Source organism: Salvelinus sp. IW2-2015, linkage group LG33 (genome assembly GCF_002910315.2).
Source record: "Salvelinus sp. IW2-2015 linkage group LG33, ASM291031v2, whole genome shotgun sequence".
Taxonomy (NCBI): Eukaryota; Metazoa; Chordata; class Actinopteri; order Salmoniformes; family Salmonidae; genus Salvelinus; species Salvelinus sp. IW2-2015.
The window spans coordinates 32,168,238-32,181,267 of NC_036872.1; the positions used below are offsets into that span (position 1 = coordinate 32,168,238).

Here is a 13,030-nt window from a genome sequence, read left to right on the forward strand (position 1 = left end):
CTGTAATTGCAAACAAAGGTTTCTGTACCAAATATTAAGTTCTGCTTTTCTGATGTATCAAATACTTATGTCATTCAATAAAATGCAAATTAATTACTTACAAATCATACAATGTGATTTTCTGGATTTTTGTTTTAGATTCTGTCTCTCACAGTTGAAGTGTACCTATGATACAAATTACAGACCTCTACATGCTTTGTAAGTAGGAAAACCTGCAAAATCAGCAGTGTATCAAATACTTGTTCTCCCCACTGTATGTGTACGACAACCTATGTTATGAAACAGCCTACATTATATGTGGTATGAATAGAGAAATATATATTAAAGTAAATTGGAGGAGTACATTGAATCTAGGATCTATAGTAGATCAGGCAAAAACATACTTTTTGTTCTGACACAAATAGCCTATGTTATATTCTGACATGAGACATGATGATTTAACCAGGTGCCATGTGTGACGTATGACCAGGGCTTGACTTAGACTAAAATAGGTACCGGTACTCATTTTGGGTGGCGGTACAGTACAGGAGCAGGAGCATCACAATACTTTTGAGCTAATATTCTATAAGAGGAACAGGAGCTCAAGCAGTAGAAAATTTGAGGTGCCGGTACTCAGCTCCGGTGAGCTCCTGCCCAAGCCAAGCACTGCGTATGACACATGCAAACATAGACCACATCACCAACAAAACACAACTAGCAACACAACACAACAACACGGCAGATGCAGCAAACGCGTTCTAACATGAGAGTCAACCATGCTGGGAGAGGACAGATGGGTCAATCAGTGGACAAACATAGATAAAGAGAGAGGGGGGAGGGATGTGTGTGTCCCAATGGGACAGACAGAGGTCAAGAGGGCATTTGTTAAAAAATAAGGTCATAAAATAATGCAGAAAGCCATACTAACCTCGGGGTTCTAATGAATTGTCTACTTTGTCGTTTACGTCAAAAACACGGTCATGTACACCTATAGTTTTCACACAGCTGTCTAGAGATAGAAATAGAAATGATAGGGATGATTAGAGATAATAAACTCCCCCAACCCCTTAAAACAAAGGTCCCAAGCCCCAAGCTCATGGCAACATTCACAAGACATGTGCAATTCACTTCTTTCAAATCGTTCATTCCTTCACTTGTCTTTGGATAGAAACAATGGTAGCCACTGGTTAACAATAGAGGAGCTGTCATGAGATATGAAACTGACATGTTCAACAGAGAGCAAGAATCATTCAGAAGGCATTCAGCATTTAGCAGACACTCTTAGGCAGAGCAATTAGGGTTAGGTGCCTTGCTTAACGGCACATCAACAGATTTTTCACCTAATCGGGATTCAAACCAGAGACCTTTCGGTTACTGGGCCAATGCTCTAACCGCTTGGCTACCCACTGCCCTGCGTCACTGAGAGTAGTGAAAACACAACATCAGTGTTAAACAGGTTCAGTGTTTCTGTTGCAACTGGAGAGACTTACTTGATGGTCGGACAAAGACTTTGAGTTTCAGGCATGTTCTTCGTCCGTTCTCGGCGATGGTGGAGGCTGGAGAACACAAACACACAAACACGGGATCCTTAGACATACTACATCTTATTTTGATACATTTAAAAACACAAACACATAATTTTCCTTGTCTCAAATGACTGCCACATCAGTACAAGTTTGCATCATCACAGAAGAGTGTTACATTTCATCTTCGATTGTGTGTGTGTCTGTGTATGTGTGTGTGTGTGTGTCTGTGTGTGTGTGTTAGGGCACTTACGCAGGATGGCTTTATAAAATAGCCAGCTAGGAAAATGAGGACAATAATTGCAAATTGAAGCAAGAGTAAAACCTCAAGTAAAACTTGAGAAGCAGAGCTCTGATTCCACTAGCACCTGGTGAAGATTAGTACGGAACCGGATTTGCCCCTTAACAAAATGTATTCTGAAAATCAAAAACAGTATGACAACTTCTGCTTTTATTAAGTGCTGATGCAGCAGAAGACCAGTGTGTGTGTGTGTGTGTGTGTGTGTGACTGTGTGAGACTGTGTGAGACTGTGTGAGACTGTGTGAGACTGTGTGTGTGCGTGTGTGTGACTGGATGGTGCGGTGTCTGTGCACCAGGTGGTTTCTCCTGTAAAAGGGTTAAACAGGGGTCGTGTCACAGTAACATCCATCACTACCACAAAATAGAGTTAAAAATACATTGTGTGTTCTCATGTCTCAACCCGATGTTCGAAAGAGAGCCTCTTTACCCTTTTAACACATTGCACCTCATATCTTATTACTTTTCTCCACAGAAGAAGAAAATCAAATATACTTCTCAAATGACAAAAGTCTTCCTGCCCAATTCCTTCCACCACAGCCTCCTGTGAGACCTCCAGTAATGGGTCCTCTGGGCAACATTTTGTGTCATCTGAGCATCATTCCCCAGCAGATGAGATGAAGTCAAGCGTATCCCTGGCCGCCATTTGGGATCTGTCATCTCCTTACCCTGATCTATCGCTCTCTTTCTTACTATTTATACATTTATCTATCCCCCTCTCTAGATGTGGCCCCTCTCCTTTGCTGTTTTCCTCTCCTCTTTGAACACACAACACACACACACACACACTAAAATGAGCATTTACACACATATTTCCTGGATCGGTCTCAAAGTCTTGGTCTGCAGTCGCTCTAATAACAATTTAGAGCAGAGCAGAACAGAGCAAAGCACGGAAGAGCAGAACAGGCCAGAATAGGGCAGAGCATGGCAAGGCAAAGCAGGGCAGAACAGGGCAGAACAGGGCAGAGCTGAGCAGAGCAGGGCAAAGCTGTGCAGGGTATATTCTCTCGAATAAGAATTTCAAATTTGGGGAAATGACACTGTAATTGTTTTATATTTTTTACATTTTGTCAGGAAATGCAGCTCTATGTCAGGTTCTGCTGTTGTGCAGTGGTCGCACAGCCTTTCCTCTACAGGGAGGCATGTTTTCCTGTGTCTACCCTTCTCAATGGCAAGGCTGTGCTCACTGAGCCTGTACTTTGTCAAGGTTTTCCTAAAGTTTTGATCAGTAACCATGGTCAAATAGTTAGCGACGGTGTACTGTCGATTTAGGGCCAGATAGCACTGCATTTTGCTTTGTGCTTGTGTTTCCCAATAAGCAATGTAGTTTTGTTTTGACTGTGTTGTAATTTGGTTTATTCTGATTGATTGGATGTTCTGGTCCTGAGGCTTCAGTGTGTTAGTAGAACAGATTTGTGAACTCAGCTCCAGCACCAGCTGGATGAGGGGACTCTTCTTTGCTCAGCTCTTGGCATTGCAGGGCTCTGCAATGATATGAGAGGGGGTCACGGTATTTTAGATGTTAACAAAACTAAATTGCTCTTTTTTGAGTTCTTATTATTAGTGGATATTAGCCTAATTCTGCCCTGCATGCATTGTTTGTAGTTTTCCTCTGGACATGTACAGTAGGAGAATCTTACAGAAATCTTCATGCAGGGTTTCAATGGGGTGTTTGTCCCATTTAGTGAAATCTTGTTTTGCAAGTGGACACACTGCCATGAAGTGAAATTGGTTGAATGACACATTCAATTAATTTTAGCCAATTTTAATAAGTATTTCAGTTTGAATTTTGAATGGCGTAGAATGCCCTGCATGCTTTCTCTCTCAATACATTCACTGCATCATCAAGGTGTCCAGTTGAGCTTATTTTTAACCTCTCTTGGGTATATTCTAGAAAATATAGTATTTTTACGTCAGGATGAAAAGCATGAAAAGGATATAAAAGGTTATATCCTTCATGTTTGGCCCTGTCCGGGGGTATCATCGGATGGGGCCACAGTGTCTCCTGACCCCTCCTGTCTCAGCCTCCAGTATTTATGCTGCAGTAGTTTATGTGTCGGGGGGCTAGGGTCAGTTGGTTATACCTGGAGTACTTCTCCTATCTTATCCAGTGTCCTGTGTGAATTTAAGTATGCTCTCTCTAATTCTCTCGTTCTCTCTTTCTTTCTCTCTCTCGGAGAACCTGAGCCCTAGGACCATACGTCACGGCAAACCGGGCATGATGACTCCTTGCTGTCCCCAGTCCACCTGGCCTTGCTGCTGTTCCAGTTTCAACTGTTCTGCCTGCTGTTATGGAACCCCTACCCTTTCAACTCTTAATGATCGGCTATGAAAAGCCAACTGACTTTTATTCCTGATTATTATTTGACATGCTTGTCATTTATGAACATTTTGAAAATCTTGGCTCTCTCTAATTCTCTCCTTCTCTCTTTCTTTCTCTCTCTCGGAGGACCGGAGCCCTAGGACCATACGTCAGGACTACCGGGCATGATGACTCCTTGCTGTCCCCAGTCCGCCTGGCCCGCTGCTTTTCAGTTTCAACTGTTCTGCTGCGGTTATGGAACCCCTACCTGTCCCAGACCTGCTGTTTCAATTCTTAATGATCGGCTATGAAAGCAACTGACATTTATTCCTGATTATTATTTGACCATGCTGTCTTTATGAACATTTGAAAATCTTGGCTCTCTAATTCTCTCCTTCTCTCTCTCTTTTCTCTCTCTCGGAGGACCTGGGACCGTGCGTCGGGGCTGCCGGGCGTGATGGCTCTTGCTGTCCCCAGTCCACTGCCTTGCTGCTATTCCAGTTTCAGCTGTTCTGCCTGCGTTATGGAACCGCCACCTGTCTCGGACCTGCTATTTCAACTCTTGATGATCGGCTATGAAAAGCCAACTGAAATTATTCATTATGATTATTATTTGACCATGCTTGTCACTTATGAACATTTTGAACATCTTGGCATAGTTCTGTTATAATCTCCACCCAGCACAGCCAGAAGAGGACTGGCCACCCCTCATAGCCTGGTTCCTCTCTAGGTTTCTTCCTAGGTTTTGGCCTTTCTAGGGAGTTTTTCCTAGCCACCGTGCTTCTACACCTGCATTGCTTGCTGTTTGGGGTTTTAGGCTGGGTTTCTGTACAGCACTTCGAGATATTAGCTGATGTACGAAGGGCTATATAAAATAAACTTGATTTGATTTGATGCCCAGAGTAAACTGCCTGCTACTCAGGCCCAGATGCTAGGATATGCATATTATTAGTAGATTTGGATAGAAAACACTCTGAAGTTTGTAAAACTATTTGGATGATGTCTGTGAGTATGACAGAACTCATATGGCAGGCAAAAACCTGAGAAAAAATCCAACCAGGAAGTGGGAAATCTAAGGTTTTCAACTCTTTGCTTATCCAAGACACAGTGGAAATGGGGTCATATTGCACTTCCTAAGGCTTCCACTAGATGTCAACAGCCTTTAGAACCTTGTTTAAGGCTTCTACTGTGAAGTGGGGGTGAATGAGAGGGGAATGAGTCAGAGGTCTGCCAGAGAGTCACGACCTGACTAGGCGCGTTCACGTGAGAGAGTTAGCTTGCGTTCCATTGCATTTCTGAAGACAAAGGAATTCTCCGGTTGGAACATTATTGAAGATTTAGGTTAAAATCATCCTAAAGATTGATTCTATACATCGTTTGACATGTTTCTACGGACTGTAACGGAACTTTTGACTTTTCGTCTGCACCTAGTGATCGCGCGTCATGAATTTTGATTACTGGGCTAAACGCGCAAACTAAAAGGAGGTATTTGGACATAAATGATGGACTTCATCGAACAAAACAAACATTTATTGTGGAACAGATTCCTGGGAGTGCATTCTGATGAAGATCATCAAAGGTAACTGAATATTTATAATGCTATTTCTGACTTCTGCTGACTACACAACATGGCGGATATCTGTTTGGGTTGTGTTGGGCTCTGAGCGCTGTACTCAGATTATTGCATGGTGTGCTTTTTCCGTAAAGTTTTTTTAAATCTGACACAGCGGTTGCATTAATTAAGGAGAAGTGGATCTAAAATTCCATGCATAACAGTTGTATCTATTCATAATGTTTATTATGAGTATTTCTGTAAATTGATGTGGCTCTCTGCAAAATCACCGGATGTTTTGGAACTACTGAACATAACGCGCCAATGTAAACTCAGATTTTAGGAAATAAATATGAACTTTACCGAACAAAACATACATGTATTGTGTAACATGAAGTCCTATGAGTGTCATCTGATGAAGATCATCAAAGGTTAGTGATTCATTTTATCTCTATTTCTGCTTTTTTGTGACTCCTCTCTTTGGATGGAAAAATGGCTGTGTTTGTCTGTGACTTGGCTCTGACCTAACATAATCATTTGGTGTGCTTTCGTCGTAAAGCCTTTTTGAAATCGGACATTGTGGCTGGATTTACAACAAGTGTATCTTTAAAATGGTGTAAAATACTTGTATGTTTGAGGAATTTTAATTATGGGATTTCTGTTGTTTTGAATTTGGCACCCTGCAGTTTCACTGGCTGTTGACGAGGTACCGTACCACATACCCTAGAGGAGGTTAAACCTAAGTAATTTTAGTGTGCAGTACTCTATATATTTTCTACCAATTGAGAACTTTGGTCAAATTCCTTGAGGTCTGGATCTTCTCTGGAAAATCATAATTGTAGTGTTTTGGGGTTTTACTGCCAGGGCCCAGGTCTGGCAATACTGCTCTTCCAGGTCCAAGCTTTGCTCTAGGCCATGTGCTGTGGGTGACAGTGTCACGACTTCCGCCGAAGTCGGGTCCTCTCCTTGTTCGGGTGGCGCTCGGCGTTCGGCGGACTTCTAGCCATCGTCGATCCACTTTTCATTTTCCATTTGTTTTGTCTTGTCTTTCCACACCTGGTTTCAATTCCTTCATTTACTTGTTGTGTATTTAACCCTCTTTCCCCCCCATGTCTTTGTGTGGAATTGTTGATTGTAGTGGTTGTGCACGTTCCCCGTGAGCATACACGGGTTATTTTTTGTGCCTATTTATCTTGTTATTCTGGATGCCGTTGGTTTTCCTTAATAAATCTCTGGTTATTACCCAGTTCTGCTCTCCTGCGCCTGACTTCTCTGCCGCCAATTACGCACCCAGCTACAGACAGCAGGCATTGGTCATCTGCAAAGAGCAGGCATTTAACCTCTGAATTGTGGAGACTAACACCAGGGGCTGAGGATTTTTCTAGAAAAGTGGCCAATTCGTTGATGTAAATATTGAAGAGTGCAGGGCTCAGATTGCAACCCTGGTGAAGCCCCACCCCTGGTTAAAGAATTATGTTATTTTCTTACCAATTTTGATGCTGCACGTATTGCCAGTATACATTGATTTAATTATGTCATATGCTTTACTCCTACTCCTACTCTACTTTTTAGTGTTCAACTTTTTTTCCTTATAATTTTACAATCTGCATCAAACCAGTTGTCGTCTGTGGTTTTTTTTGTTTCGTTTTTTATTCATTTCAATTGTGCTTTTTTTGCGGTTTGCCTGAATATATAGTTGATGTTTTTTACTGCTAGATTGATGCCTTCTTTACTGTGAGTGAATGTGGTATCCAGAAAGTTATCTAAGAGTGTTTGGATATTTTGATTATTGGTTGCTTTCTGGTATACTTCTGTGCTGTTTTGGGCCCATCTGTATGAATTTCTGATGTGGTACAGCTTACTGGGCTGTGAACGTGTGGTTGTTTCCATGTCTGTTCTTTTGAGGAACAACGTAATTTGGCTGTGATCAGACAGAGGTGATAGTGGCTTGACAGTGAATGAGCTGAGAGAGAAAGGTTCAATGTCTGTAATCATATAGTCTACTGTGCTGTAGATGAATCTCCTCAAAGAGTCCCCCCGTAACCTACCATTGACAAAGTACAGACCCAGGCTTTGACAGAGCTACAACAGATCACTTCCATTTTTGTTGATGTGGTCTCTCGCTCTCTCTCTTTAATCTGGTTTTGATGTTTTCTGCTCTCTCTTTCTCCTTCCTTCTTGTAGTGTGACACTGTCGGCTCATCAGCTGAATGTAAACGTGTGTAGGAGGAGAGCGGAACTCACATTGAGCCGATGAAGGAGGGAAGAAAATAAAATAAGCAGTGACACCTTACCGAACTTTGCCTGCTCTCCCTCGCCTGCTCACTGGCTCACTCCCTGTCTCTCTCTGTATCTTTCACTCCCTCTCTCTCAGACACACACACATGCATGAACACACACACACACAGCGCCCTGCTGACTCCAGATGTCTTATATTCATCATCATCCTTGTGGGTGGAGTTGAGTCAGGGCTATCCACACCAACCACTTAACTCACACTACAGATCAAACGTGATGAGCTTGATGAAAGTGGCAGAAAACACTGCATTTGGGATTTAAAAGCTATTTTCCACCCACACAAACAGAAAATAATAGAGAAAATATGCAGTACCATCTGTCCTAATACTGGAGATTACAAACAAATTACTTATTTACCTCTCTAACCACAGCTATGGAAGGATGGAGATGACATAGTACTTTTTCATCTATCAAGACATTTCATAACTGCGATCCTGATAGAAAGTGGACAAGGAAAGGAAATGTCCTTGCCATGGTTTAGTGTTAAATATGTTTTGGTTGGAAAGGTGTGAAGATTCAGCTGAACCACATTACTTCCTAGTAGCAGCTCTTCATTCTCTGGGCTTGGTGAGGACCCCTTAGCTCTCAGAGCCCGAACCGTCCGCGCCAGTACCCTGTTTATTTTGGGTCACCATGCAGGGCAGGGACAGCTTATTGTTTTTGTCAGGCACTAAAATCAACACCTGCTATTCCGGTGCCCATCAAGCCTAAGCCACGACTGGTGCCTTTGAAGGGCAGAGGCACTGGAAAGTATGCCCCAGAAACAGAGGACCAGGTTGGGTTACTCCTCAGAGCGATGTCCCCTGGTTGGTAACGGCTGGTCCCCTCAGTACACTGCATGACGCAGTGTAAAATTCAAAGGAACCAGAATCCAATTAGGCAAGAACAAACGGGTGGGTTCAGGGTGGATTAAATTAGACATTGACTAGCAACTGTAATGTTATCTGTTATCCTTTAGCGTTTACATTTGGTTGAGTTGTCAACTAACGTGAAGTTAATGTGACATCAACAAAAAATGTCACCATGTTATTGGATGTCGGAAAAAATGTGGGTGACATTTTTTAAAATCTTATGTTGATTACTTTTTTCAAATCCAATCAGTTTTCCATGTTGATTCAAAGTCATGACATAGATATTTGTTGTTGAAATTATATAGAAACAACATTGATTCAACCAGTTTTTGCTCAGTGGGTTACGCACAATACGAAACACAACAATGGATAAAGACGTGGCAACATTGTCTTTGGAAAGGGGAAAAACTAAGTCAGGTAGCCCTTCACACTCGTACCATATACGGGCTGAAAATGGCAGATTTGGACAATGATAAATGCCTAAATTGTAACGCAGTGGCTATACAGTAACGTGCTATACATGACGTTAGAGCTCTGTCTCTGCGCTTCACATCGCTGTATGGGTTTTGACTGACAGCCGTTCTGAACTTGAACACATCGCACGACAACAAGTTGCCCCCATCCCCTCGGTAATTGGGAAACTTTTTGTTGTCTGAGTGAGGGAAAATCTGTAAATGAAGAGGACTCAGAGCGATGCATTTTGAAAGATGGAATAACAATGTATTTTGAAAGACATTGAGGATTATTACTAAACACCACTCTGATATCATACAAGCAAGCCAAATGTGAGCTTCACATTTCCATATCATATAGTGACAGCGTTTATGCTCACTATATTTGATGTACAATTATAAGATGGGTTGTTCTGAACAGAATGAGCCTGTTAGATGTACAGTTATCAGATGACATGGTGTCATACCCTGGGTTGTTCTGAACAGAATGAGCCTGTTAGATGTAGTTACCAGATGACGGTGTCATACCCTGGGTTGTTCTGAACAGAATGAGCCTGTTAGATGTACAGTTACCAGATGACATGGTGTCATACCCTGGGTTGTTCTGAACAGAATGATCCTGTTAGATGTAGTTACCAGATGACATGGTGTCATACCCTGGGTTGTATATAACAGGCATTCAAATGATGCTTACCTGACCCAGATTGTGATTTATAATGGACAGTTTTTGTGATTTAGTTTTCAACAAATGAAGCAAAAAGCACAGTAAATGTAAAATGCACATACAATAAACAGTGTGTCACGGCCGTCGAATGAAGTAGACCAAGGCTCAGCGTGGTGGGCGTACATATTCCTTTATTTCAAAATGACGCCGACAAAAACAATAAACAATGCCAAACAACCGTGAAGCTTAAGGGCTATGTGCCACAAACAAAGTTAACCTCCCACAAAGACAGGTGGGAAAAAGAGCTACCTAAGTATGGTTCTCAATCAGAGACAATGATAGACAGCTGTCCCTGGTTGAGAACCCTATCTGGCCAAAACATAGAAATACAAATAATAGAACTAAATAACATAGAATACACACCCCAAATCGCACCCTGACCAAACCAAATAGAGACATAAAAAGGGCGTGACACAGTGTAATGTTTTGATTCTGTCTCGTGTCAGGTAAACTGTTGTGTACTCTCCGTTGGTCTAATCCCTTTCCCATTATTTCCAATCTGTTCCGTTTCAATTCAAATGCTACCATGTTTATGCGTATGCATTTCATATTTATTCTGTAAAAAAACATTTACATTTAGCCTTATCCATATTAGCCAATTCTCACGAGTGTAAAGGGTTAATATATTATTGGGTATTATTATGTAACAATATTATCATTACTTTTATGACATAGTTTCTGTATATGTAGCTGAAAAAAGAGTCAAAGCTGTGAGTAAATGAAGCCAGTCAAAGCGGCTTTGGCAATTATTTCCCTTCAGTTTATTTCTATCGTAAATTCAAAGTCATTTGAAGGCTTCCATGGCCAGCTTTGGTACTTCCAAATCCTCATCAGAAGATGAACAAGCACAAGGCAGATGACAGGGTTAGAAATCCTATAACTAATATTTGTTTGACAATATTGTAGAGATTCGACATGGCAATAACGTAATTATTTAGACGTATTGCAGTTAGATTTACAGTATACAGCTCTTTTCATTACGTCTACTGTAAAATGATTTATAATGGTATGATCCTACTTCCCATCGACCTCCTACAGCTCTAACCTACAGGATGTGTTTGAACCACCTCTGTTCATTGTTTGGGAGAGAACATGCTTAGGGCCTCTGGTTGTTGTCATGCTTTGGTCAAGCACGACACAGCTAGTAATGACAGACTCACACATATGAATAAGGTTTCTGGTTCAGGACCCACTTTAGCTGTTCCCCCTCAATCGCTATACCAGCCTTGTATTAGCTAGCAAGCATCCTCATGTTGCATTAGCTAACTAGTGTCACATTAGCGGGTTAGACTCCTCAATCCTTGCATCGCATTACCATTTTGTCAGCATTTATAGCCAGTGTGTTGGGTCTCCAGCTGGCCTTAATGAGGTCATCCAGAGCCTTTGAATCCAGCTTGATTGTTAGGATGATGGGATGGGTTAAACCAGAATAACATCCAATGCTCTCTACAGAGCATTCCTGGCCAGCTAGCCCTGCTAACCCTGCTAGCCCGCTGAATAACTAACACCTCCCCAGAGCCATGTTGTTTCTAATTCGCTAGGATTACTCTGGTTTCCCCGTCTTCTGTGACCCAGTCTGAGTTTGCAGAAAATGAGAGATAGCATACACACAACACACACACACACACACACACACACACACACACACACACACCACACACACACACACACACACACACACACACACACACACACAACACACACACACACACACACACACACACACACACACACACACACACACATGCCATCGCGCTCACACACACACACACACACACACACACACACACACACACACACACACCACACACACACACACCACACAACACACACAACACACACACACACACACACACACACACATGCCATCGCGCTCGCACACACTCACACACGCCGCAAGCACACACACACACACATTGTACACACACACGCACACACAACAAATAACAAGTAACTCAGCATTCCATGTTCTTTCAGGAGAGAAAGAATAGAATAAAAACAGAAAAGAAGCACACAACCTGGAGAGGACCCATTAGACTGGCCGGGAGAGGACCCATTAGACTGGCCTGGGAGAGGCCCCTTAGACTGGCCTGGGAAAGGACCATTAGAACTGGCCGGAGAGCGACCCATTAGACTGGCCTGGGAGAGACCCATTAGGACTGGCCTGGGAGAGACCATTAGACTGGCCTGGGAGAGGACACCATTAGACTGGCCTGGAGAGGACCCATTAGACTGGCCGGGAGAGACCCATTAGACTGCTGGGAGAGGACCCATTAGACTGCCTGGGAGAGGCCCATTAGACTGGGCCTGGGAGAGGGCCCATTAGGACTGCCCGGGAGACCATTAGACTGCCGGGAAGGACCCATTAGACTGGCCGGGAGAGACCCATTAGACTGGCCTGGAGACCATTAGACTCCGGAGCATGACCCATAGACTGGCCTGGAGAGGACCATTAGACTGGCCTGGGAGATGGAACCCATTAGACTGCCTGGGAGAGACCCTTAGACTGGCCTGGGAGAGGACCCATTAGACTGGCCTGGGAGAGGGACCCATTAGACTGGCCTGGGAGAGGACCAATTAGACTGGCCCGGGAGAGGACCATTAGACTGGCCTGGAGAGGCCCATTAGACTGGCCTGGGAGAGGACCCATTAGACTGGCCTGGGAGAGGTCCCATTAGACTGGCCTGGGAGAGGACCAATTAGACTGGCCTGGGAGAGGACCATTAGACTGGCCTGAGAGGGAGACCAATTAGACTGGCCCGGGAGAGGACCCATTTAGACTGGACCGGAAGGACCCATTAGACTGGCCTGGGAGAGGACCCATTAGACTGGCCCGGGAGAGGACAATTAGACTGGCCTGGGAGAGGACCCATTAGACTGGCCCGGGAGAGGACTAAGTAGACTGGCCCGGGAGATGACCATTAGACACTGGCCCTGGAGAAAACCATTAGACTGGCCTGAGAGAGAATCATTAGAGACTGGCCCTGGAGAGGCCTATTAGACTGTCCCGGGAGAGCACCATTAGAGACTGGCCCGGGATCATTAGAGACT

General features: G+C 43.3%; 1 protein-coding gene across 1 annotated transcript in view; it reads right to left on the bottom strand.

The window, feature by feature from the left end:
• efna5b (ephrin-A5b) overlaps nt 1–13,030 on the bottom strand; it is a 455,881-nt gene that overhangs the window by 4,558 nt on the left and 438,293 nt on the right. The window contains 2 exon segments of the mRNA XM_070436847.1: nt 908–988; nt 1,470–1,535. Coding sequence (XP_070292948.1) covers nt 908–988; nt 1,470–1,535 — 147 coding nt within the window.